We start from the raw sequence: 26,429 nt of genomic DNA, 5'->3' as shown, positions 1-26,429 counted from the left end.
AATGGGTAGGGGTCGTAGGTTACCAGCAGGGCGAGTCCTAGGTGTCTTGGACCTGGCACAAACCTCACATACTGACACGTAGGACTTGACATCCCTAGTTAGAGTGGGCCACCAATAAGATCTAGAAACCAGATCCTTAGTGCCCTCAATACCCGGGTGTCCACAAAAGGCAGAATCGTGACACTCACCCAACAGCTGGAGACGAAATTGTACGGGAACAAACAACTTATCTGTTGGGGTGGATACCGGTGCCAGATGTTGTTCAGACCTAATGCAAGCCGAGATATCCTGGGTAAGAGCTGCTATGAAGATTCTTGCTGGTAGGATGGATTCAGGTGGTACCTCAGTGGGTTGAAAAGCATGGAAGCTCCGAGATAATGCGTCCACCTTCACATTTTTACTTCCTGGCCTGAACGTAATGGAAAAATCAAAACGAGTAAAAAACAAAGCCCATCTGGCTTGACGGGGATTCAACCTCTTATCAGACTCGAGAAACATAAGGTTTTTATGGTCAGTGACAACAGTTACACAATGCCTTGCCCCCTCCAGAAAATGGCTCCACTCCTCAAATGCCCATTTAATGGCCAGCAGCTCCCTATCCCCTATGTCGTAGTTTCTCTCCGTGGGAGAGAATTTCCTGGAGAAGAAGGCACATGGTCTCAGGTTAGTGAGGGTAGCAGGACCTTGTGAAAGGACTGCTCCTGCGCCGTCCTCGGGCGCATCCACCTCCACAATAAAAGGTTTCTCCTGATCAGGCTGAATCAGAATGGGAGCGCTACTGAATGCCTTTTTTAATTTTTCAAATGAAGAAATGGCCTCAGTAGACCAATTCTCCAAATCCGCTCCTTTCTTAGTAAGGTCGGTCAACGGTTTAGCAATTACGGAAAAATTCATAATAAATTTACGATAGTAATTGGCGAACCCTAGGAACTGTTGTAAGGCCTTTAAGGATGAAGGTCTTACCCATTCCTTAATTGCTAGTACCTTACCAGGATCCATCTTGAAGGCGTGAGGAGTCAGAACATGCCCTAGAAACAGAATCTCCTGTACACCAAAGACACATTTCTCTTGCTTAGCGGATAGGTGATTCTCCCTCAACACCTTTAATACTTGTCTAACATGTGACACATGGGATTCGAAGTCAGGAGAGAATATCAAAATGTCGTCAAGATAGACAATAACAAATTTACCTAAAAACTCCCTAAGAATGTCGTTCATGAAGTTTTGGAACACAGCTGGGGCATTGCTGAGTCCAAAAGGCATCACCTGATATTCAAAGTGTCCTACCGGAGTATTGAACGCCGTCTTCCATTCGTCTCCCTCCTTGATTCGGATAAGATTGTATGCCCCTTTCAGGTCAATTTTGGAAAACCAGGTTGCCCCCAGAACCTGGTTAAATAAATTTCGGAATCAATGGGAGGGAGTATCTATTCTGGACAGTGATTTTATTTAATCTCCGGTAATCGATACACGGCCTAAGACCACCATCTTTTTTCTTAACTAAGAAAAACCCCGCCCCCATAGGAGAGACAGAAGGTCTAATATGCCCTTTACCAAGGCTCTCCTTAATATAATCTTCCATGGCCTTGCGTTCGGGCTTAGAAAGATTATAAATTCGCCCCTTAGGAAACTTGGCCCCCTCTACTAGCTCTATGGTACAATCATAAGGTCTATGGGGGGGGGGGGGGGGGGTAGAACCTCCGGGGTTGGTGATGAGAATACATCAGAATATTCCCTAATAACAGTGGGTAAGGTATCAGACTTTACTGAGACCCCAGCCTGTACCACGGACAAGCACGAGTCACACTTAGGCCCCCATCTCACCAACTCCCCACTGGACCAATCTATAGTGGGGTTATGTAGTCGGAGCCAAGGCAACCCTAGTACCACCTCAGCCAGTAGGTTCTCCAGGACTAACAGGGAACATCTCTCTGAGTGGCACACACCCACGGTTAGAGAAATCTCCGAGGTACATGAGCTCACCATACCACCAATAAGAGGAGTAGCATCAATAGCCATGACACGGATAGGAGTTGGTAAGGCAAATATAGGAATACCCAATCTTACAGCATACTCAGAGTCAATAAAGCTAGCCGCTGAGCCAGAATCAATAAAGGCCTTACCCGGCCATTTATCTACTCCCAAAGAAATCATAATGGGTACCAAAAGCTTGCATTTAGAAAATTCAGGGTGTACCTGGTCTTTAGGTTGCCTTGCCTTAGGAGCCTTGACAGAAAGGATCTTCTTAGGACACTGGTTGATCCAATGGTCAGGATCCCCACAGTAAAAGCATTCTCCACGTCTGCGGCGAAGATTCCCTCGGGTCATGCCAACCTGCATGGGTTCCTCGGTGGAGACCTCAGCATTGTCTCTGGGATAGGCCTCTGGCTGGACCACCATCTGGGAAGAGAACTGTTGTTCCTGTCGTCTCTCTCTAACCCGTCGGTCAAGTCGGACAACAAGGGTCATCATCTCCTCTAAGGTCTCTGGAAGTTGATAACTGACCAGAAGATCCTTTAAATTATCAGACAGACCTGACCTAAAAAACTGACTCTTCAGGGCTGGTTCGTTCCATCCTGAGGGGACACACCACCTTCTGAATTGGGTGCAATAATCCTCCGCAGGTAGATTGCCCTGAACCAGTGCCTTTAGAGCCGTCTCGGCTACTAGAGCCCTGTCCGGCTCATCATAGAGGGTACCTAGGGCCTGAAAGAACCCCTCCACAGAAGATAAACAACTGGCGCCAGCAGGTAAAGAGAACGCCCAGTCCTGGGGATCACCCTGTAGTCGGGAGATGATAATGCCCGCGCGTTGACTCTCGGGGCCAGAGGACACGGGGCGCAAATGGAAGTAAAGTTTGCAATTCTCCTTAAACGAGAGAAACTTCTTCCTGTCTCCAGAAAAGGGTTCTGGGAGCTTAATCTGGGGGACCTGAGGAGTGAAAGAACCTTGCCCTAACTCAAAAGAACTGAGTTTTTCCCCTAACTCCTGCACCATCTGCATCAGATTAGAGACATGGTCAGTCAGGGTCACCAGAGGATTCATTATAACAGTCGTTATTGGGCCTGTTAATCTATGACGGTCGCGTACACACACACACACAGGGGGGAGGGAAGTGACCCCTGCACTCCACCCTTACCCCTGGCCCTGCCTACTTGCCTTGCGAGTCCTAATGACAGAGGACAACTGGACGGCAATCCCTAGCTTGGACTAAGTGCAGGGATGACAGACAGACAAACAACAGGACGTGAACGGACCGAGTCAATACCAGGAAAGCTACAAAGTACAAATGGAGCAAGCAGAGAATAGTCATGAGAAGCTGGGGTCATAAATACCAGGAGAGTCGTGAAGTACCAAAGGAGTCAGCAGAGGATCGTCAGGAGGAGGCCGGGGTCAGAATACCAGGAGAGCAGCAAAATACACAAGGAGCAGGCAGAGGATCGTCAGGAATTCAGCAGGAGGTAAATACGCCAGGCAAGACAAAACCACAGATGGAACCTAAATTAACAGGCAACCTGTGGCCAGCAGGCTGCCTGTATTTATAGTGGCGAGTGAGGGTCATGTGACGTGGCCAGCGTCACATGACCGACAGACCAACCAGTCGAGCACAGAGTGATCAGCTCGGCGCTCAAGGCAGACTTAGGAGCAGGGAGCCACCCAGCTAGTAAGCCGCCCTGGGAACGAGGTCAAACACAGATCCTCGCTCCCGAAGCTAAGCAGCAGGTCTGCGGCTAATGGGGGACCGAGTGCACCTTCGGAACCCCCGTTACAGGCATCACCGTGAATATATCATAGCTGGAACTCTAGATCTGAAGTATATATTTCTTTAGAACTTCAGAGACATAAGCAGCCACAGCAGCCTGAGGGTAGGGTTCTCTAAGAGCACGCTCAGCTCAGAGGAGGGACCCACAGACAATAGAAGGTACAATAGAATGGCAGGATATTCTGGCTATAAATGTATTAACTTTAGGAGGAGGAACCCACTATGTAAGTTATACTTTACAGGCCTGAAGCTGTGTACTTTACACTCCAATGAGGGCAAAAAATTCCCCAAATGACCTACTTAGTGAGTGATGAGCGTATTAACAAATATTTCTCATTCCCATACAGTCCTATTAGACTGAAAATCGCCCTATTTTACACTCACTAGTTATCTTTAAAACTTAACTTTTATTCCTATTTGTTTATTAGAATCTTACTTCAAGATAGGAAGTAGTACTTAAAATACTGTAGTAGGATTCACAGTATTATCAGCATGTCTATTGGGATAATACATGTCTACTGCCTATACTCTCAGCAGTGACATTCTGGATTCCTCCATATTGCTTATGCTGGTGTATTACATCAGCATAGTCCACTACGATGTAATCACCATATCAGTTATTGCCTGCCTAACTGTGCTCCCACTGCGTTCTCTAAAATTCGACTAAACTCTGCCTCCTGACATGTTTCGCCGGAATACCGCCGTCCTCGGGGAAGATTCTAATAAACGAATAGGAATAAAAGTTAAGTTTAAAGATTACTAGTAAGTGGAAAATAGGGCGATTTTCAGTCCAATGAGGGCAGACACATTCACCTCAGTAGATGATTCACTTTATGCAGATGAAAGATCTGATGACGTCTACACTTCCAGAGACGAAAACTGAGCAGATGACTTTGTGGCCTTATTCTCTCAAGTACAGCAGCTCCTGAGTAGAGGTGTAGGTCCCCAACCCAGACCAGAACAGCTTCCCACATTAGGCAGAAGAAGACCTGTTCAGTAATGAGAGGCGGTCTATAGTGAATCCGGACAGAATTGGATCATTTCCAGGATGTTTCCATTCTGCCATCATAGCTTTTTTCAAAGCTTCAACCACTTTGAAGGCCCTAGAACCCTACAGGTGGAGACCCCCTGGTCATCATCCTGGTCCCCCAACCGGTCGGACATGAAGAATCTCTTTGTTACTTTCTTTCCTTAGAATGAATATTCCCCTCTTTATTCTTCTCAGAGGAGGAAAACAGTTTATCCTGAATTCTTCGTCAGAATGGTGCACTGACCGGGGTTGTTGCACCTGGCAATTCTTTGCGTTTTCCTGAAAGAAGAGAGACTGACTCCTGTCATCTGGATCTTCAAATCAGTCAGCACTGCAGAGATGGTTCACAGCGAGGTCACGGGGGCGACATTCCGGCACCTTAGTAATTCCTAGCTATAGGACAAGACATATATCAGATTCCTTGCAGCAAGGTGCTTTCATTTGGAAGTTGTCTTCCTTACCTCTAAACCTCTGTCACCAGGACCTGCTGAAGAAAATACATTAGTTAAAAATTTATACCAAGAAAGGAAAAAAACATATAAAATTATACAACCAAGTGAACTGCTATCAAAGAAGCAGCGCAGCCCAATGTTCAGACTAGACAGTGTGAACAGGACCAGAGAGGTGAAGCTTCATCTGTACCACGCTCAACAAAAGGAACCGACCTCCCAGATGTGCAGGCTTTTATAGCGACACAGACATTGATCTTCTCAGGAATACGTATCTGAGGAACGCTGGAAATATTGGGAGCTTCCATCCCAACATGTGTCCCAAGAGACACTAAGTCAGGCTGCCCAGAGAGGAGGAGAATTACTGCAAACAGATGGACAATAGCAGCAGCTTCCGGGGTCCAGAAAGTAAGAATTAGTCTTACCGGTAATGATGTTTCCAGGAGTCCGACATGACAGCACTACATGGAGGTTGTCTCCTCCGCCCACTATTGGGACAGGAAACAGAGAGGTTAAAAGCTCCCCCCCCCCCCCACCCACCATCACCAGTGTTTTATAGATTATCACACAATAATGGGTATCATAGTACAAAAAAAGAAGAAAAGGAAGATTACTCTAACCATTAGGGAGGGAACTACCAGTGCTGTCATGTCGGACTCCTGGAAACATCATTACCGGTAAGACTAATTCTTACTTTCCAGGACGTCCTCCATGACAGCACTACATGGAGTAGGAATACCAAATTAATCCAATAACTAGGGAGGGACCGCAGCCTGAAGAACTTTACGTCCAAAAGACTGGTCAATATTCCCTGACACATTTAATCTGTAATGCTTACAAAAGGTTTGGGAGCTTGCCCAGGTGGCTGCCCTACATATCTGGTCGATAGAAGCATTCGCATGTTCGGCCCATGAAGCCGAGACTGCTCTCGTTGAATGAGCCCTAATCTCTTGGGGACAGGGAAGCTCCTGGCTCTGATAGGCCTCTTTAATGACTATTTTAATCCATCTCGCTAATGTTGCTTTAGAAGCTTTCTTGCCTTTATTGCGGCCTGAAAATTGAATAAACAGATTTGAGTCCAATCTAAAGGTACTGGTAACGTCTAGGTAGGAAAGGAGAGAACGTCTGACGTCTAGAAGATGGAACTCCTTCTCCCTTTCGGTCTTTGGGTCTGTGTAGAAAGTTGGTAGTACTATTTCCTGGTTACGATGAAAGGAAGAAGCTACCTTAGGTATAAAGGACGGGTCTAGCCTTAATATGACTCTATCTTCACAGATTGTAAGGTACGGCTCACGGATGGTGAGGGCCTGGATCTCTCCTAGCCTACGGGCTGATGTGATAGCTACTAAAAACATCATTTTTAAGGTTAGGTTTCTTAGGCTACTCTCGTGTAGGGGTTCAAAAGGTGGTTTTGTTAAGGCATTAAGAACAAGCGACATATCCCGGGGAGGGACCGGGGACCTTAGTGTTGGTCTAATCCGCGTAGTTGCCTTTAAGAACCTGCTTACCCATCGATTTTCTGACAGGGAGTCATTTAGAAACCAACTTAAGGCTGCAGTTTGAACCTTAAGGGTACTGGGCCTAAGACCCATGTTGAACTCTTCCTGGAGGAAATCAAGAATATCTCCCAGACTCGGGAGTAGAGGATTCTTCCCTCTCAGCGCCATCCAGGAGCAGAATTTTTTCCAGATTTTATTATAAGTCACCTGTTTATGGCCTCTCTGAATAGTGGCTATTACTTCGTCTGAGAACCCCTGTAATTTTAACAAGTCCCTTTCAGAAGCCACGCTGTTAATTTCAGCTTGTTTATTTCCAGATTCCAGATTGGACCCTGATGCAACAGGTCTGGCCTGAGAGGGAGGGGAATCGGTTCTTCTTGACTCAGAGAGGACAGGACCGGGAACCAGGCTTGTTTCGGCCAAAAGGGAGCTATGAAGATCACTTTGGACGATTCCCTGCTGATCTTCTTTAGGGCTACTGAAATCAGAGGGAAAGGAGGAAACGCATACGCCAGCTTCATGTTCCAGGACTGGGATAAAGCGTCTACTGCTGTGGGGTGATCGGCAGGATTACGGGAGAAGAAGGAGGTTGTTTGAGCATTCTCCCTTGAAGCAAAGAGGTCGATGTCCGGGTATCCCCATGAAGCTGTCAACTCTAGAAACACCTGTCTGTTCAGAGTCCACTCGTTTGGATCTATAAAGTGTCTGCTGAGGAAATCTGCCAACTGGTTTCTTGAACCCTGTAGGTGTACTGCTGAGATTGACAGCACATTCTCCTCTGCCCAGGAAAAAATTTTGTTTGTTAGATTCTGGAGGAGAGGGTATCTTGTTCCTCCCTGATGTTTGAGGAAAGAGACCGCTGTCATGTTGTCTGACAGGATTCGTATGTTCTGTCCGCTCAGAAGATCCTGACTCTGTTTGAGAGTCTCCCAAACGGCCTGAAGTTCTCTGAAGTTTGAAGACCTGTTTTTTATGGTCTGGCTCCAGGTTCCTTGGAAATAGTAGATTCCAACCTTTGCACCCCAACCTTGTTGGCTGGCATCTGTAGTTACTACAACGTACGGATTTAGATTCCAGTAGACGCCTTTTGATAGGTTGCTTGATGTCTGCCACCAATCCAGGGATCTCCGAGCATTCTCCTTTATAAGGATTTTCCGGTCTATGGATCGGTGGTCTCCGTCCCAGACCGATAGAATCATCTTCTGTAGGACTCTCGTGTGATGTTGACTCCATATGCAAGATGTCATCAGGCCCAGAATGCTCATGGCGTTTCTGATGGTGCACACTGATTTCCCTTGAAACGCTTTCAATTTCTTGACAAGGTTCTGCTGTTTTTGAGGTGGAAGGAAAGACCTCTGTAGGTTCGAATCTAGCAGTGTTCCCAGGAAGATCTTTCTGGTCTCTGGTACTAGGTCCGATTTTTCCCAATTTATGATCCAGCCGAGATCCTGTAAGAGGGATATTGTTGTCTGTGTTTGTGTCGCTAGAACTGGTGCAGAGTCTGCGGTTAGGAGAAGATCGTCTAGATAAGGTACAATCTTTATTCCCTTCAGTCTGAGGAAGGCCACTATCTCTATTATCAACTTTGTAAACACCCGGGGGGCTGTTGATATCCCAAAGGGCAGGCACTGAAACTGATAATGGTTTACTTTCCCTGCTTCCCTTACCGCGAATCTTAGGAATTTTTGGTGGTCCGGATCTATTGGTACATGGTAATAAGCATCTTTTAAGTCCAAGGTGCACATTACCGCTCCCTGAGAAATGAGGGGTGTTGTCGATCTTATGGATTCCATCTTGAAACAACGGTACTTTATGAAGACGTTTAGGGGTTTTAGGTTGATTATAGTTCTGAATGAACCATCTGGCTTTTTGACCAGGAATATCCTTGAATAGAAGCCCCTGCCTTCCTGACCCGCAGGGACTCGAGTCACTGCACCTAGATTCTTTAATTTTGCGACGTCTCTTAAAAGATTTTCCTGTGGTGTACCTCCTCCGTACCCTGTCAGCACAAATTTGTGTTGCAGAACAGATATAAATTCTATCTTGTATCCTTCTTGAATAATTTGGAGCACCCAAGGGTTCTGAGTTATTTGGCTCCATGCTGGGAGAAAGGATCTTAATCTCCCCCCTCTGCCCTTACCCCCTTTAGGATAGGACCATCTCCCCGACTTCCCCTTATCCTTATACGTTTGGTTTTTTGGCTGGAATTTTTTCCCAAAAAAATGTGTCTTCCTAGTTTTTGTTTCAGGAAACCCTATCTTTTTATCTGAGGCCTTCTCAAGAATTTTGTACAGACTAGGGCCAAACACGTATGATCCTGAAAAAGGGATTGCACTTAACTTATTTTTTGAGGTGAGATCACCAGACCAGTTCTTCAGCCACAAAGTCCTTCTTGCGGTGTTCAGAAGGGCCCCGCCTTTAGCTGCGAACCTGACTGACTCTGCTGAGGCATCCGCTGTAAAGGCTGTCGCCATCTTTAGGAGCGGGATAGTCTCCAAAATGTCCTCCCTGGGAGTTCCCATTGACAAATGATTCTCCAGCTGAGATAACCACAATAATAGGGACCTAGCCACTGAAGTAGCTGCAACGTTAGTAGAAATTAAGGCCGCAGAAGCCTCCCAAGATTTCCTCAGGAGACCATCGGCCTTGCGGTCCATGTGGTCCTTCAGCTGGGAGGAGTCCTCGAATGGGATCGCTGTTTTTTTAGCTACCCTGGCGACCGGGGTGTCGATCTTGGGGATTTCTTCCCAAAGTTTAGTGTCCTCTTTGTCAAAGGATAAACTACTTTTAAATTCCCTGGGAATAAACAGCTTTTTCTCTACATCCTCCCACTCATCCAGGATCATCTGTTTTAGGCTAGAATTTAAGGGGAACACTTTCCTCTGTTTTGTAATTAGGCCAGCAAACATCTCCTCCTGAATGGACCTCTTAGTTGGTTTGTCTGAGATATCCATAGTCTGTCTAACTGCAGTTAGGAGGGAATCCATATCCTCAGTTGAGAAACAGTACTTGAGTTTCTCCTCATGGGATGAGGAAGGTAAAGACTCCTCTTCTTCCTCCTCTCCTGAATATTCCACCTCTATGACTTCTGGGTCTGACTCCAAGTTTTAATCCCGGTGGTCTGTTCAGCCATTAAGGAGGAAACTGACGCTTTAACATCTTCTTTAATGATGGCTCTAAGGTCTGTTAAAAGGGACGACTGTTCCTCTTTCATCATCTTGTTAATACAATCGGCACAAAGCTTCTTTGTATATGACTCCTGAAGCCTTTTGCTGCAAATAGCGCATCTTTTGGGCTTCTTTTTAATGTCCACCTTTAGGGTAGGATCTTTCTCTCCCTAGGAAACATGATGATAGAAAACAGGCCATAAACCTTCTGAGCCTATCACTATTCCCACCATGTAGTGCTGGGTTACTCACATGTCCCTGGGCAGGAGGGTCTGGGGACTGCTCTCTCATACCGGACGAATCCATGACTGAGGGACTGACACCTAGCCCAACCAGACTTTAAATGCCACTGGCACTTACCCCTCCTGACGTGAATGCTCCTCCCATAGACTCTGGTTGGACGCGAGGCCGACCACTAGGCCTCCAGTGTCCCTCGCCGCTTGGGGACCAATCGCAGGGCGCCGCCATACTGGATCCGGCGTCGGAGGTCACCCACATGCGCACTCCTTCGCCGGCGCTTAGACGTCACTTCCGGCTCAGCGCCGAAGCCGGAAGTGAGAAAAAGATGCTCCGGCTCCAGCGCGATCCCTCCTGGAGGAGCGTCCTGCAGCCCAGAGCCCCAGCGGGGTTGCGGCTACCGTTTCCCAGCCCCTGGTATACACGCTTCCAGCCGAGAGCCGTATGACCCACAGGTACTGGAGAGGGCTGAGAGGCTAAGGGACCCCAGCTTAGGGGTTTTAGCCCGGCGAAATAGGAAAAAGAAAAAATTTCTACAGGTCTACAAGAGAGACCCCTCTCTGCCCTGTCCATTATTGGGACAGGAAAAAACACTGGTGATGGTTTTTCTTTTAACCTCTCTGTTTCCTGTCCCAATAGTGTGCGGGGGAGACAACCTCCATGTAGTGCTATCATGGAGGACGTCCTGGAAACCAGTATTACTGCAAACTTCCATCTGTCCTCCTAGTAGACGGGGCAGGAATGCCCCCTTATAGTGCTGCTGGTTAGGACGTCAGGGCAGCGTCCTCTCCTGATAATCGCCTGCTCCATTTACAGGCATCGATCCCCTCCACAGTACAGGGATGAGCAATGGCTGCCGCTCTCACTCCTCAGAGACGTCTGAGGCGTCTGCGGCTGGTGTGAACCCCGGGCCGTGTATACCGCCTGTAGGAAGCTCTCGGGGGTCTTCCAGTGTCTGCTGTGATGGAACAGGGGCTTCCTCTTCAGACCTGCATTCCCAGGAACAGCTACATTTCAGTATTTGATGTCTACCATATGAGAGGTGACCACAACTATGTACACAACTACAACCCCCAGCATGTCCAGACAATATTTCAGAGGTGAGAACTACAACTCCCAGCATTTTTCCAGTTCTATAGGAAAACTATCATAAACTTCTTCTCCATGCAAAGGTCATCCCTCTCATGTCACATGACCACAACTACAGCTCTTCCTCCATCTTATCTCCTCTCTACAGCTGACCCCGCCCCCTACACTGATCACATGATGGTTACATCATCAAAGGTTCTTCACCACCTCTTCATCTCCCCACTGCTGAGCCCGCCCCCTCTACTGATCACATGACAGTGAGGTCACCGCAGGTCCTTCAGCTCTGGCAGCAGATACTGGGCAGGTCCTGGTCGGTAGTCAGGGCTCTTGTTCTCTCTGGTATCAGCCATTCCTCCAGCCTGCAGGTAAGATGAGCTGTGAGGAGACAGTGTGGTGGAGAGCTCAGACATGTCACCTCTGGAGATTCTCCTCCATTACACACAAGGAATCCTTCTCCGCTCCTCAGCTTAGTATGATGGGGGGAGTAGTGGGGATAGCGGGGGTTGTCATCATTGGCTGGCCCCGACTGTCCTGGTGAGTGGCCCCTGCCTCCAGGAGGAGAATGAATGGAGCGGGGGCCCGAACTGAGCTCAGCTCTCTCCAGTATCTTCTCTAGGAGTTGTGGACACAGCTGAGCACAGCCCAGAGGTGGGACCTGCATCTATCAGACATTTATCTCCTGTGGAGCCACCAGAGATCTCCATGTTGGGGCCCCTGGGATCCATGTGGTGGTGGCTCTGAGAAGCGGGGCCCCTCCAGGCTCAGGAAGTGCGGTTCTGGAGGTGACATCTGGTCTTGTCCCCTGGATGATTTCCTCTCCTCTTCTCATAAAGGCGCCTGCAGTACTAGAAGCCTCCAGCTCCTCCAGTTCTCTCCTCTTCTCCTGAATGACCACCAAGGATGGACAGGAAGGAGATCAGCAGAAGAATATTAGACCTCACCTTGGAGATCATCTCCCTGCTGAGCGGAGAGGTAAACTTTTCTAGATTTCTCTCCTCTTTATTGTATTCTGTAACAAGTCAGACATCGGGAAGGAGAATCCATCATAGGAAGTGATAGGAAGAGTCCAGGGTCCTGGAGAACGGCCTCCAGACCTTCCAAGTGACGGAGAACCTGAAGATCATCCCCCAGTATGGTGAGTGATGTGTCATGTGACCAGTGACCAATAGTCATGTTGTAGGAGCCATGAGGAGGTAAGTAGGCACGTTGTACCAGGAGGAGAGGGGCGGAGGAGAGCACATGGCCCCTGAAGGGTTTATTCCCTAAGTGTCTCTCTCCATCCACAGGAGTACACAATAGTGAAGAAGACATCGGGGGACTGTGTGACTCCCATCATCCATCTCCAGGAGTCAGGAGGGCGGAGCAGGACCCCTCCCCCCATCACAGAGCCTCCCCCTCACCCCCTGATACATGAGCAGAAGATCCTAGAACTCACCCACAAGATGATGGAGCTGCTGACTGGAGAGGTGACACTGCTGGGAATGCTGGGAAATTCTCCAGTAACAGCACTGGAGGGGTCTGGGTGATGACGGTGTCACTGTGTTGTCAGGTTCCTATAAGGTGTCAGGACGTCACTGTCTATTTCTCCATGGAGGAGTGGGAGTATATAGAAGGACACAAGGATCTGTACAAGGAGGCCATGATGGAGGAGCACCAGCCTCTTATATCACAAGGTAAGAGCCGTCATGTGCAGTGTATACACGTGTGTGCAGTGACATGTAATGGAGGAGCACCAGCCTCTTATATCACAAGGTGAGACCCGTCATGTGCAGTGTATACACGTGTGTGCAGTGACATGTAATGGAGGAGCACCAGCTTCTTATATCACAAGGTAAGACCTGTCATGTGCAGTGTATACACGTGTGTGCAGTGATATGTAATGGAGGAGCACCAGCCTCTTATATCACAGGGTAAGAGCCGTCATGTGCAGTGTATACACGTGTGTGCAGTGACATGTAATGGAGGAGCACCAGCCTCTTATATCACAAGGTAAGAGCCGTCATGTGCAGGGTATACACGTGTGTGCAGTGACATGTAATGGAGGAGCACCAGCCTCTTATATCACAAGGTAAGAGCCGTCATGTGCTGTGTATACACGTGTGTGCAGTGACATGTAATGGAGGAGCACCAGCCTCTTATATCACAGGGTAAGACTTGTCATGTGCAGTGTATACACGTGTGTGCAGTGACATGTAATGGAGGAGCTCCAGCCTCTTATATCACAAGGTAAGAGCCGTCATGTGCAGTGTATACACGTGTGTGCAGTGACATGTAATGGAGGAGCACCAGCCTCTTATATCACAAGGTAAGAGCCGTCATGTGCAGTGTATACATGTGTGTGCAGTGACATGTAATGGAGGACCACCAGCCTCTTATATCACAAGGTAAGAGCCGTCATGTGCAGTGTATACACGTGTGTGCAGTGACATGTAATGGAGGAGCACCAGCCTCTTATATCACAAGGTAAGAGCCGTCATGTGCAGTGTATACACGTGTGTGCAGTGACATGTAATGGAGGAGCACCAGCCTCTTATATCACAAGGTAAGACCCGTCATGTGCAGTGTATACACGTGTGTGCAGTGGCATGTAATGGAGGAGCACCAGCCTCTCATATCACAAGGTAAGAGCCGTCATGTGCAGTGTATACACGTGTGTGAAGGGACATGTAATGGAGAAGCACCAGCCTCTTATATCACAAGGTAAGAGCCGTCATGTGCAGTGTATACACGTGTGTGCAGTGACATGTAATGGAGGAGCACCAGCCTCATATATCACAAGGTAAGAGCCGTCATGTGCAGTGTATACACATGTGTGCAGTGACATGTAATGGTGGAGCACCAGCCTCTTTTATCACAAGGTAAGAGCCGTCATGTGCAGTGTGTGCAGTGACATGTAATGGAGGAGCTCCAGCCTCTTATATCACAAGGTAAGACCCGTCATGTGCAGTGTATACACGTGTGTGCAGTGACATGTAATGGAGGAGCACCAGCCTCTTATATCACAAGGTAAGAGCCGTCATGTGCAGTGTGTACACGTGTGTGCAGTGACATGTAATGGAGGAGCACCAGCCTCTTATATCACAAGGTAAGACCCGTCATGTGCAGTGTATACACGTGTGTGCAGTGACATGTAATGGAGGAGCACCAGCCTCTTATATCACAAGGTAAGACCCGTCATGTGCAGTGTATACACGTGTGTGCAATGACATGTAATGGAGGAGCACCAGCCTCTTATATCACAAGATAAGAGCCGTCATGTGCAGTGTATACACGTGTGTGCAGTGACATGTAATGGAGGAGCACCAGCCTCTTATATCACAGGGTAAGAGCCGTCATGTGCAGTGTATACACGTGTGTGCAGTGACATGTAATGGAGGAGCACCAGCCTCTTATATCACAAGGTAAGAGCCGTCATGTGCAGTGTATACACGTGTGTGCAGTGACATGTAAAAGGGGAGCACCAGCCTCTTATATCACAAGGTAAGAGCCGTCATGTGCAGTGTATACACGTGTGTGCAGTGACAGGTAATGGAGGAGCACCAGCCTCTTTGTTAGAGAGGTTTGTTAGAGAACATTAGTGATTAAAAAGCATCATGAAAACCAAGGAACACATCAGACAGGTCAGGGATAAAGTTGTGGAGAAGTGTAAAGCAGGGTTAACTTATAAAAAAAATATCCCAAGTTCTAAACATCACACAGAGCACTGCTCAATCCATCATCCGAAAATGGAAGGAGTATGGCACAACTTCAAACCTACCAAGACATGGCCGTCCACCTAAACTGACAGCCCAGGCAAGGAGAGCACCAATTAGAGAAGTGGCCAAGAGGCCTGTGGTCACTGTGGAGGAGCTGCTGAGATCCACAGCTCAGGTTGGAGAATCTGTCCACAGGACAACTATTAGTCGTGCACTCCACAAATCTGGCATTTACGGAAGAGTGGCAAGAAGAAAGTCATTTTTGAAAGCAGTCATAAGAAGTCCTGTTTGCAGTCTGCCCCAAGCCATATAGGGGATACAGCAAAAATGTGGAAGAAGGTGCTGTGGTCAGATGAGACCAAAAAAAATTTCAGATGAGACCAAAGTTGAACTTTTTGGCCTAAATGCAAAACGCTATGTTTGGTGTAAAGCCAACACTGCACATCATCCTGAACACACCATCCCCACCGTGAGACATGGTGGTGGCACCATCATACTGGGGAAGGATTTTCTTCAACAGGGACAGGGAACCTGGTCAGAGTTGATGGGAAGATGGATGGAGCCAAATACAGGGCAATCCTGGAGGAAAACCTGGTAGAGGCTGCAAAAGACTTGAGACTTGGGGTTCATCTTCCAACAGGACAACGAGATCAAAGCATATTCATGTATTAGAATAGACCTAAATCCCATTGAGAATCTGTGGCAAGACTTGAGAATTGCTGTTCACAGATGCTCTTCATCCAATCTGACTGAGCGCGAGCTCTTCTGCAAAGAGGAATGGGTAAAAATGTCAGCCTCTAGATGTACAAAGCTGGTAGAGGCCTACCCCAAAAGACTGCAGCTGTAATTGCAGTGAAAGTTGGTCCTTGGGGGGCTGAATACAAATGCACGACACACTGTCCAGATTTTTATTTATTAAGAATTTTGAACACCATGCATCATTTTCTTTACACTTTACAATTACTTGTACTTTCTGTTGTTCGATCACATAAAATCCCAATAAAATGCATTTAGGTTTGTGGGTGTAACGTGAAAAATGTGGAAAAGTTCAATAGGTATGACTTTCAAAACATTGTGTATCCATAGTGCTTCATTCAAATGATGGAAGAGTGTCCTTCTGGCCTCCAGGCTGGTATAATGAAAATGTATTTACCTCAAAATTTCCTTTCCTGAAGTCCGTAGGCAGCACAGTCACAAATGGGTTACAGCTGGGATACAGCTAAACTGAGACAGGTTAAAAAGCAGTAATGATCAATTAACGAATCACCCTGGACCCTATAAAGTGGAGACGGTAGAAGGAGCCAGGGTATTTTTATAAAGCAATATTAAATGTATTAGAAAGGTTTTGCTGCCTATGGACTACAGGAAATAAAAATTACAAGTAAATACATTTTTTCCCCTGAATGTCCTACGGAAGCACAGTCACAAATGGGACCAATAAAGCAGTGTTCAAGTGGGTGAACAAGGTCTATGTCGTGAGAATGTGTATCCTAGAGTCCTTCATCAAGGGCAAAGATGTGGACCATGCAACAGCGTGGCAAAACGTTTTCCAGTGGTATGTGCCCAGTTCATCTCAGAATATGGCAATCGAGCAGGTAGAGTGACAAAACTGGAGGCACTTCTCAATAGTTCCCCTGATCCTCAAAGGCAGTGGCATTTTTTGCCCTCTGGCCCTTAATGGGTCCTTGATGCTGAAGAAAGGGCCTAGGGTTTTTTGAAGGTATCTGACCGTTGGATATATATTAAGACAGTACTTCTGCCATTCCTCTTGCTCCTGACCTTGTGGATTATAAATCTCTGGAGGTCACTTGTATGTAAGGATCCTATAGGTGACTAAAATGCTTTGTAGAGGTGATGACAACTATCAAGATGATCTTGAAAATGATTAATCTGAGAGAAAAATCTTTGGATGATTTAAACTGATGGTGGACACTAGGCAACCACAAGAAGGTGCAGGCAATGAATGCTGGACTGAGATTCTTTAAGGCACTGAAACAAAAACCTTATATGAAGGTGGATAGAAACCTTGTAACTGTGTCTTGATGATGGTGAATTGCACCATTAGTGATTTTATTTTTCGATACTTTCTACAAAAATATCCTGAGCCTTCAGACAGCTAATTTAGTGTTAACAACCTAAGTGGAAATCCTAGGTATAACAGGTTGTGCTTGCCAGCTTCCACACACTGAGATGTAATTGTAGAGATAAAGATGAAGAAGACAACCCTTCTGTAAGTGAAGGCCCGAAATTTCGAGCAGGCTTCAGTAACTGTCCTTAGAGTGTGACCACAAAAACAGGAACCAGACCATGCAAGACCATCATGGGAGAATGCCTATGACTTCTGTCTGCTCCTCCAGCCTCTTCCTGAGGACTTTTCTGAGGCTGGGAAATCAGGAAGTTGTCGCGTAACGGATGTTTGGGTTTTAACCACCATTTCAGACCTTGGTGAGTTGAAGGATATCTTCACATTTTTCTTATGTAGGCTCTTGAGGCATCTGTTCCAAGCTGTGAATATTGTCTTGGAGAAAGTGGACATGAGGTATTTTTGCTCCTGTGTTAGGACTAGCTCCCTAGTAACTGATCAGGGAGCCATTATCCTGTAACAGCTGTATGGTTGTGTGCAGATCCATCAGAAGCTGTTGTTTAAAAGATTCCCTTACCTGCCCATCATCCAAGTATGAGATGTCAGTCACACTTTGCATCCTTACGGAGCCTGTCAGAAACCTGGCTCCTAGCAACAGCCTGGGAGCAGAAGAAACATAGAAGGGCAGACAAGTAACTGGTAGATGAAGAATGCCCGCATTTGTGTGCACTACGAACATGGGAGTTTCCTGTGGCTGACCAGCAAGGGAACGTGCAGGTAGATATCCTTGGAATGTATTGTGGCCAGAAAAATGTTACTCTTTTAAACACATGACCGATTTTCTGTTTCTGAAGAGGACACTTCTTCTAATACTTTTCCAACAATCCATAAACAAAACAAAACCTCGCTCACCAGTTCCAGACTGATTCACTGCTCTGCTTCAATGCGCTTACATATCTAAATAAGTTCAGCGTGATAAAAACTTCTCCTTTTGTTGATTAAAAATCCATCTTTTGACTGACTACCACTTTTACCACTTAATACACTTCCAACGCGTTTCTGATGCACACTGTGTCCTTAGTCATGGCACTATAATTTCAGATCTGCAGATATTTCTGATCTCTGAGAAAACCGAAAATCCCACTTGGTTGGAAGATATTTCAAATGTTGTGTCCAATATGTATAATCCAGGCCCTCGGGTATCCTTTTACATCGGAGGCTTGAAATGACCAAGGTCTCTGTGTACTATCAAAGGGTACTTTGACACTAGCGTTATTCTTTTTCAGTATGGAGTTCCGTCCTAGGGGCTCAATACCGGAAAAAAACTGATCAGTTTTAACCTAATGCATTCTGAATGGAGAGCAATCCGTTCAGTATGCATCAGGATGTCTTCAGTTCAGTCACTCTTGCGGTATTTGGCCGCAGTCACTCGCTGTATTTTCTACGGCCCAAATTCCGGAACACTTGACGGAATGCCGTATCCGGCATTATTTTCCATTGAAATGCATTAATGCAAGATCCGGCACCAAGTGTTTCAGTAAAACAGATCCGATTTCCCGGTCTGCGCAAATGTGAAAAAAAGAAATACCAGATCAGTTTTTCCCGATGACACCAGAGAGATGGATCCGATATTGCAATGCATTTGTGAGACGGATTCACATCCGGATCCATCTACAAATGCTATCCATTTGCAACGAAACTGCCTGCCGGAATCCAACAACACAAGTGTGAAAGTACCCAAAAATGGTGACCGTAGGGAAGTCTCCAGATGAAGGAGGCAGAGCTTGACGACCATCAGAAGTGATGTGCTTATCACCCACTTTGTCCTGGGCAGAAGTGACCAGTTGGTTTCTGGTTGCCCAGCAGAGGCTATAGGGCTGCTTCTCAAATAGTGAAGAAGAAAAGAATGGTCTTCCCAGGGAAAGGAGACTTGGAGGGGGCTATAGATGCAGAGTTTTCTGCAACACCTCGGTGCCTGGTGGACAGGGGATTAGGAGTAGTTGGTTTACTTCTTTGCACACTGACTAATTTACGAAAGTCTTCACTTTGGGTTCTCACTCTCAAAATTTACCTCATAAGAAGTGGTGTCATTGTGTCAAGACGATGGCCTGAAACCTTTCTGGTTGGTAGGGTGCTGCAAGAAGAAACTTCTAGTCCTGACACTTATACCCTTGTTCTCATTCTACAAACATGGCCAATTTACTTTCACAGGCCAGAGGTTATTTGGGCCTGTGACCTGCTAGGAGCTGGAACCTTGGCACAGGTGGTGAGGAGAAGAACATTGTTCTTTATCCCTGATAACTAAACCTAAAAGTGAAGGAGCTGCGAGAAGTGTCTGATCTATAGATAGATCTACAGGAGGCCATGTATTCAGTCACTGTGTGCTTGTGTCTCCACAGATGGATCCAGGAGGAGAAATCCACCAGAGAGATGTCCTCGTCCTCTGTATTCCCAGGACTGTCCAGAGGAGAAGGTCCCAGAGAATCCTCAGGTAGATGGAGTTGAGCGCTATACACATCTATATAGGGGGGGTCCTGCAGTCATAGAGGGGTCATCGATTGTGGGGGTCTCTTCTGTGGATCTGTTAGATTTCCCACCTGTCTGCTGTATTGTACTGAATTGTTACAGATGACAAATCAGAGGAAAGATCTGACTGATATTAAAGTGGAGGATAAAGAAGAGAGGATGATGGGCGATCCCCCGTGTAAGAGTGAGGTGGAGGAGGACATTTCAGGAGATGTCACCATAGGTATGGAATCATGAATGGGGAAAGTGACTTCAGATTCTGTCCTTGGTGCCTTCAGGGCAGGAGGAGAATCTGATCACTGGCTGCTGCGCTGCTCTTTGATTGGAGATGTCCCCATCACATCATGAAGTGTTACCCTTATCCAGTTGACGTTGATCTCTGATCAGATTCTTCTATTATCCCGGCTGTTCCTGCAGGACATGGCGGTCAGTCATAGCCACATCCAGATTGCGGCATAAAAGTTATTTGTGCCGCAATCTGCGATTTTCCCCCGCTCACACCAGGTCTAAAAAAGGGTGCATGGCGGGACATTCATTATTTTCTATTCCTGTTTTTGGCCTAGAAATTGGTCTACATGTAAGATAGCAATAAGCTGGTTTACATTTAGACCGGTGGTGGAAACGTTGCAGTTATGAAGAAGCTGGCGCCTATACATAACCTCGGCAGAGCCACCACCAGCTGAAGGGGTTATTAAAACACCGGTCTTAATAAATGACCCCCTATATTTCTATATTTCGCCTTCCTACCAGATCCATTTCCAGCCTAATTGAAATATTATAATGTATTTTGTGTATTGTAAGGTTTAAAAAAATATTACAAATTCAAATTTTTATATAAAACAGGAAATCCCAGTAGGAATTCTGAAGGAAACTTCATGTTCTCACTAAATTATAATGAAGATATCATGCAGCGCTCTTCAGGAGAAAACCTTAATGTAAATCCAGGACTTCACAGTACAGATCTATCATATAATCCCATTAATCATCAAGAACCTTTTCCTGACCAATCACAGATTGTTGCCACAACTAAAGGTCAGAAAGGGGATAAAGGGTTTCATTGTGTTAAAGAGTTCACAAAAAGCTCAGGTCTTTCTACAGACAGAAGATTTCATACAAGCGAGAAGTCATACTCCTGTTCAGAATGTGGGAAATGTTTTACAGATAAATCTAATCTTGTTATACATGAAAGAAGACACACAGGAGGGAAGCCATATTCATGTTCACTTTGTGGGAAATGTTTCACAAAGAAATCAAATCTTGGTAGACACCAGAAATTTCACACAGGAGAGAAACCATATTCGTGCTCAGAATGTGGCAAAAGTTTTTCACAGAAATCATGTCTTGTTACACATAAGAGAAGTCACACAGGAGAGAAGCCGTATTCATGTTCAGAATGTGGGAAATGTTTTACACATAAATCATGTCTTGTTACACATAAGAGAAGTCACACTGGAGAGAAGCCATATTCATGCTCAGAATGTGGGAAATGTTTTTCCGATAAATCAAATGTTGTTAGACATGAGAGAAATCACACAGAAGAGAAACCGTATTCATGTTCACTTTGTGGGAAATGTTTTACAGATAAATCAGATCTTGCTAGACATGAGAGAAGTCACACAGGAGAGAAATCATATTCATGTTCAGAATGTGGGAAATGTTTTACACAGAATTCACATCTTGTTAATCATGAGAGAATTCATAGAAGAGAGAGGCCATATTAATGTTTAAAAACTGGGAAATGTTTTACAGAAAAGTCACATCTTGTTTCACATGCGATAAGTCACACAGGAGAGAAGCCGTATTAATGTTTAGAATGTGGGAAATGTTTTACAGATAGATCTTGTTAGATATGCGACAAGTCACATAGGAAAGAAAACAAATTAATGTTTAGAAAGAGGGAAATGTACAGATAAATGTACAGATCTTTTTAGACATGACAAGACATGGCCTGCAACCAAAAATCCAAGTGTTGTTTTTTTTTTTGTGACCATCATGGTATATCACATTGTTAATCATTTTTTAGTATCTTTATTGATTAATTGTCATGAGCAAAATACAAGAATAAACCATTTAATTATTAGCAATTAGTAATTAACAATACAATACAACCTCCCTAAAACAATTGCGACAACCTATAAAGGTATCAGAAAGACACTGAGTCCCTGTATTTTATATAAATAGAAACATAGTACATAAGGCCGAAAAAAGACATTTGTCCATCCAGTTCGGCCTGTCATCCTGCAAGTTGATCCAGAGGAAGGCAAAAAAAAACCTGTGAGGTGGAAGCCAATTTTCCCCACTTTAGGGGAATAAAAAATTCCTTCCCGACTCCAATCAAGCAATCAGAATAACTCCCTGGATCAGCGACCCCTCTCTAGTAGCTATAGTGTCACAACCAGACAGCTGAGAAGCTCTGACAGAAGCCTTTCAGAACCTCCTCCTTGAGTTTTCTTTGTTTTGGTTTTCAGTTCCTCATCTCGTTAGCCTCTCTCAGCTGTCATGTGTTTGGACTGATTGCATCCCTTTAAATTCCTCCCCATAATGCAATAGTGTGCGGCTTATACAACTTCCTGGAGTGTGTGTGCATGCTGTTCCTATTGCCCAGTCTTCTACTAAGATAAGTGCTGTACTTTTATTTGTGATTTTCTGTTTGCTGGATCTCAGTTGACCCTGACTCCCTCCGTGTCTAGTGTAGGGAGCCGGTGGTCGTGTCCCCTCACTATTGTAGGGTATTCAGGTGGTAGATAGTCGAGGTACGTGGATATGCGACCATCCACCTTTGGGGTGTTCGCATAGGCTGAGCAGTCAGGGAGAGTGACAGGTCTTATGCAGGGGTCTCCCTTTTGTTCCTTAGTTTTGGATCCAGTGAGTCATAGATTCTTTTGCTTTGTCTTGTTTCCTGTACACCATCCGTGACATATAGCCTGTAATATTATTCAGAAATACATCCAGGCCCCTCTTGAATTCCTTTATTGTACTCACCATCACCACCTCCTCAGGCAGAGAGTTCCATAGTCTCACTGCTCTTACCGTAAAGAATCCTTTTCTATGTTTGTGTACAAACCTTCTTTCCTCCAAACACAGAGGATGTCCCCTCGTCACAGTCACAGTCCTGGGGATAAATAGATGATGGGAGAGATCTCTGTACTGACCCCTGATATATTTATACATAGTAATTAGATCTCGCCTCAGTCGTCTTTTTTCTAAAGTGAATAACTCTAATTTTGATAATCTTTCAGGGTACTGTAGTTGCCCCATTCCAGTTATTACTCTAGTTGCCCTCCTCTGGACCCTCTCCAGCTCTGCTATGTCTGCCTTGTTCACAGGAGCCCAGAACTGTACACAGTCCTCCATGTGTGGTCTGTCTAGCGATTTGTAAAGTGGTAGGACTATGTTCTTATCACGGGCATCTATGCCCCTTCTGATGCAACCCATTATCTTATTGGCCTTGGCAGCAGCTGCCTGACACTGGTTTTTGCAGCTTAGTTTGCTGTTTATTAAAATTCCTATATCCTTTTCCATGTCAGTGTTACCGAGTGTTTTACCATTTAGTATGTACGGGTGACTTGCATTATTCTTTCCCATGTGCATAACTTTACATTTGTCAGTGTTAAACCTTATCTGCCACTTATCTGCCCAAGCCTCCAATCTATCCAGATCCCTCTGTAGTAGTATACTGTCCTCTTCAGTGTAAATTACTTTACACAGTTTAGTGTCATCTGCGAAAATTGATACTTTACTATGCAAACCTTCTACAAGATCATTAATAAATATATTGAAGAGAATAGGGCCCAATACTGACCCCTGAGGTACTCCACTAGTGACAGTGACCCAATCTGAGTGTGTACCGTTAATAACCACCCTCTGTTTTCTATCATTGAGCCAGTTACTTACCCACATACAGACGTTTTCTCCCAGTCCGAGCATTCTCATTGTATATACTAACCTTTTATGTGGTACAGTGTCAAATGCTTTGGAGAAGTCCAGAAATACGACATCCATTGATTTGCCGCTGTCAAGTCTAGAACTTACCTCCTCATAGAAACTGATTTAAATGAGTTTGACATGACCGATCCCTCATAAAGCCATGCTGATATGGCGTTATTTGCTTATTTTCATTGAGGTGCTCCAAGATAGCATCTCTTAGAAAACCTTCAAACAGTTTAAAAAACTAAATATACTGATCCCCTAGGGGACAAAGGGGTAAAACTTAACATTTAATGCTATATCTAAAAACGTGAAGCACTAGCCCATAGGGCCTCTCGGACAAACTAACATATAGACAGCCCATATGGGCCTGAACACACAAACACTAAATGGTAACACAGGTAGGAAGCAAACAAATGGAAAGTTCTCCCCCATCAGATGCTGTAGGCGTGGATGGTGTGGTCACTTGGATAGATGCAACCTTCCATGTGATAGATTGTATTGTATTGATATTGATAGATTGTATTGATGTGTTACTGTCACTGCCAGTTCTGTGAGAAGGTCTGACAGACGTCCTTCTCTACCTCTTGCATGATGTTCTTTGTTTTGGTTTCACTTTCTTATCTCATTTCCTTCTCCCAGCTGTCACCTATTTAGACTAACCCTCTTTCCTTTATATTCCCTCCCATACTGCCTCACTTTGCGGTTTATACTACTTCCTGGATTGAAGTGTTCACTGCTGGAGGCTTCTGCTGCTGCTTGTTCAGATAAGTCCTTTCATGTATTTTGTTTCCTTGCTGGCTTAATTCTAGGTGACCCTGACTCCCTCCGTATGAAGTGCAGGGAGCCGGTGGTCGTGTCCCCTCACTATTATAGGGTTTTCAGGTGTCACAGAGTCTAAGGTACGTGGGCATACAATCATCTACCTCTGAGACTTGTATGGGCTTAGCAGTCAGGGTGAGCTCTTAGGGTTTTATAGGGGTCACCTATATGCTCCTTAGTTTGGGATCAAGCCAGTCGGACGTTTATTCATAACTTCCAGCTATCTGCAACAATATCCGTGACAGTTACCATACGGTAATGATGCCAAAGTAAAAAACCTTGGCAAAGGCAGGAGTAGGGAACAATAAGTCCCTAGTACACCCTGGTGAAGGGGCAGGGACTAAATTACCCTACCTGCCTATACGAGGTACTTGCCCCGCAAGGAGCGTCCCCGTCCGGATACCTAACCCTAAAAGCGGGCGGAATCCCTAGTACACCCTAAAAAAGATAAACTCCCGACGTGTCACGTTTCATTCAGGGCGAACTCATCAGGGGAGATGTACATATGCAATGACAAGCTAATGATGGAGCTTGCATTGCCAAAAAAACAAAAAGAGGGGGAAAGGGGAGGGTTGTAGAAACAAGCAAGCAGTGGTTGAAGCTGGTATAAAAGTGTTCCAGCAAATGTGAAAGGGGCCAGGCCAGTGGAGCGAAGACCACCAAAAACCACAAGTAGCTTGAAACGCAGGCCCACCAGTGGGTGATGCCTGCGGGGGTCCAGATATGACCCAGGATATATACTATCCAAATTGGCTGTCAGCAGAGGACGCTTACCTATCAGCGCTTTTTAAATGCATAGACCAGCGCGCCAGTATCCCGGACCCGCCCCACTTCCGACCACGTGACTCCAGGTAGAGGAAGTCACGTGACCGGTGGAATGCAGGGAAGAAAGGCGGCGCGACGATGCGCCCCAAGGTCCGCGACGCCATCTAGTGACGTTGCAGGTCATGTGACTACATCACATGATCGGACCGAACCGACCAAGGAGCCCAGCGCCGCAAACATGCCGCACCCCCAAGACACATGCGTGCCACAGTAGGGGCGGTTAGACGTGTAGTCAGGGGGCGGACTGTATGTATTGCAATCCAGATGCCTCAAGCTAACGAGACGGGCGTCATGGGTGGCGATTGGGGCATGTAATATAACAGAGCCCCTAGTAACTTATTAACAATATTGATAATACAGAGCTATAAATGGCTGACTGGGGAGACCCCAGCCTCAATCAGAGCACTAATTAGCTGGAGTTCACTATGGAGACCAGAGCAACAAAAAAGAACCCAAAGCAATGCATAATATGGGACAAAGAAGATTTTCAAATGTAGCAAGTGAAATTCAGTTGCTCATTCAAACCTAATGGGGCCATAGTTTTTAAATAATAAATCCAACGAATCTCGCGTTGGAGAATGGCACGGTCCCAATCCCCCCCACGCCGTGGAGGAAAAACACGATCTATACCCATTACTGATATACTGGCTTTCCCATTGTGGTAACTGTGAATGTGATTGGCCACAGGTGTATCTTTGGCCTTAGAAATATCATTTAAATGTTCGCCAACTCTTCTACGGAGCTCACGGATTGTCTTGCCCACATATCCCCTACCGCATTCGCATGTCAGGAGATATATCACCCTGCGGGTTCGGCAGTTAATAAAATGATGAATGGAATATTCCTTGCCCGTAACAGTGCTGCGGAACGTCTTCCCGGTGCGCAAATGGGTGCAGGCAATGCAGCCGCTGCACCTATAGCAACCCTTAACATTAGATTTTAACCATGTAGAGTCAGTCAGAGTGGGCGGAATAAATTCACTGGATACTAACCTGTCGCGGAGACTACGCCCGCGACGGTAGGTCAAGCTCGCCGTATGAAAAAAATATTTCCTCTTTTCCCTAGTTCTGTTCTGGCCCTTTGTTGACATGCAGTTGCAGAGCTGTGGGGGTGTTTAACAAAGACTGCCTTTCCCCTCCCCCTGCTGTGCAAAGAAAGTGAATAAAAGTGCTGCTCTGTCTGCAGTCTGACTGTTGGGGTGCTAATGTTGTATGTGTGGGAGTCTGGGACTACAAGTCCCAGCTGTACAGTACAATGACATTGCTGAAACACACAGGATCTTCCCCCTACCTGTTCTTGTGCAATGCTCTGCAGACA

At 45.9% G+C, this 26,429-nt stretch overlaps 1 protein-coding gene across 1 annotated transcript in view; it reads left to right on the top strand.

Annotated features, from left to right (window-relative positions):
• LOC120992028 (zinc finger protein 585A-like) overlaps nucleotides 1-26,429 on the top strand; it is a 190,532-nt gene that overhangs the window by 71,467 nt on the left and 92,636 nt on the right. Inside the window, exon 6 of the mRNA XM_040420790.1 lies at nucleotides 20,679-21,249. Coding sequence (XP_040276724.1) covers nucleotides 20,679-21,249 — 571 coding nt within the window. The remainder of the gene's footprint in view (nucleotides 1-20,678; nucleotides 21,250-26,429) is intronic.

This window comes from Bufo bufo, chromosome 2, assembly GCF_905171765.1.
Source record: "Bufo bufo chromosome 2, aBufBuf1.1, whole genome shotgun sequence".
Taxonomy (NCBI): domain Eukaryota; kingdom Metazoa; phylum Chordata; class Amphibia; order Anura; family Bufonidae; genus Bufo; species Bufo bufo.
This window is presented reverse-complemented; position numbering and strand designations above follow the sequence as displayed.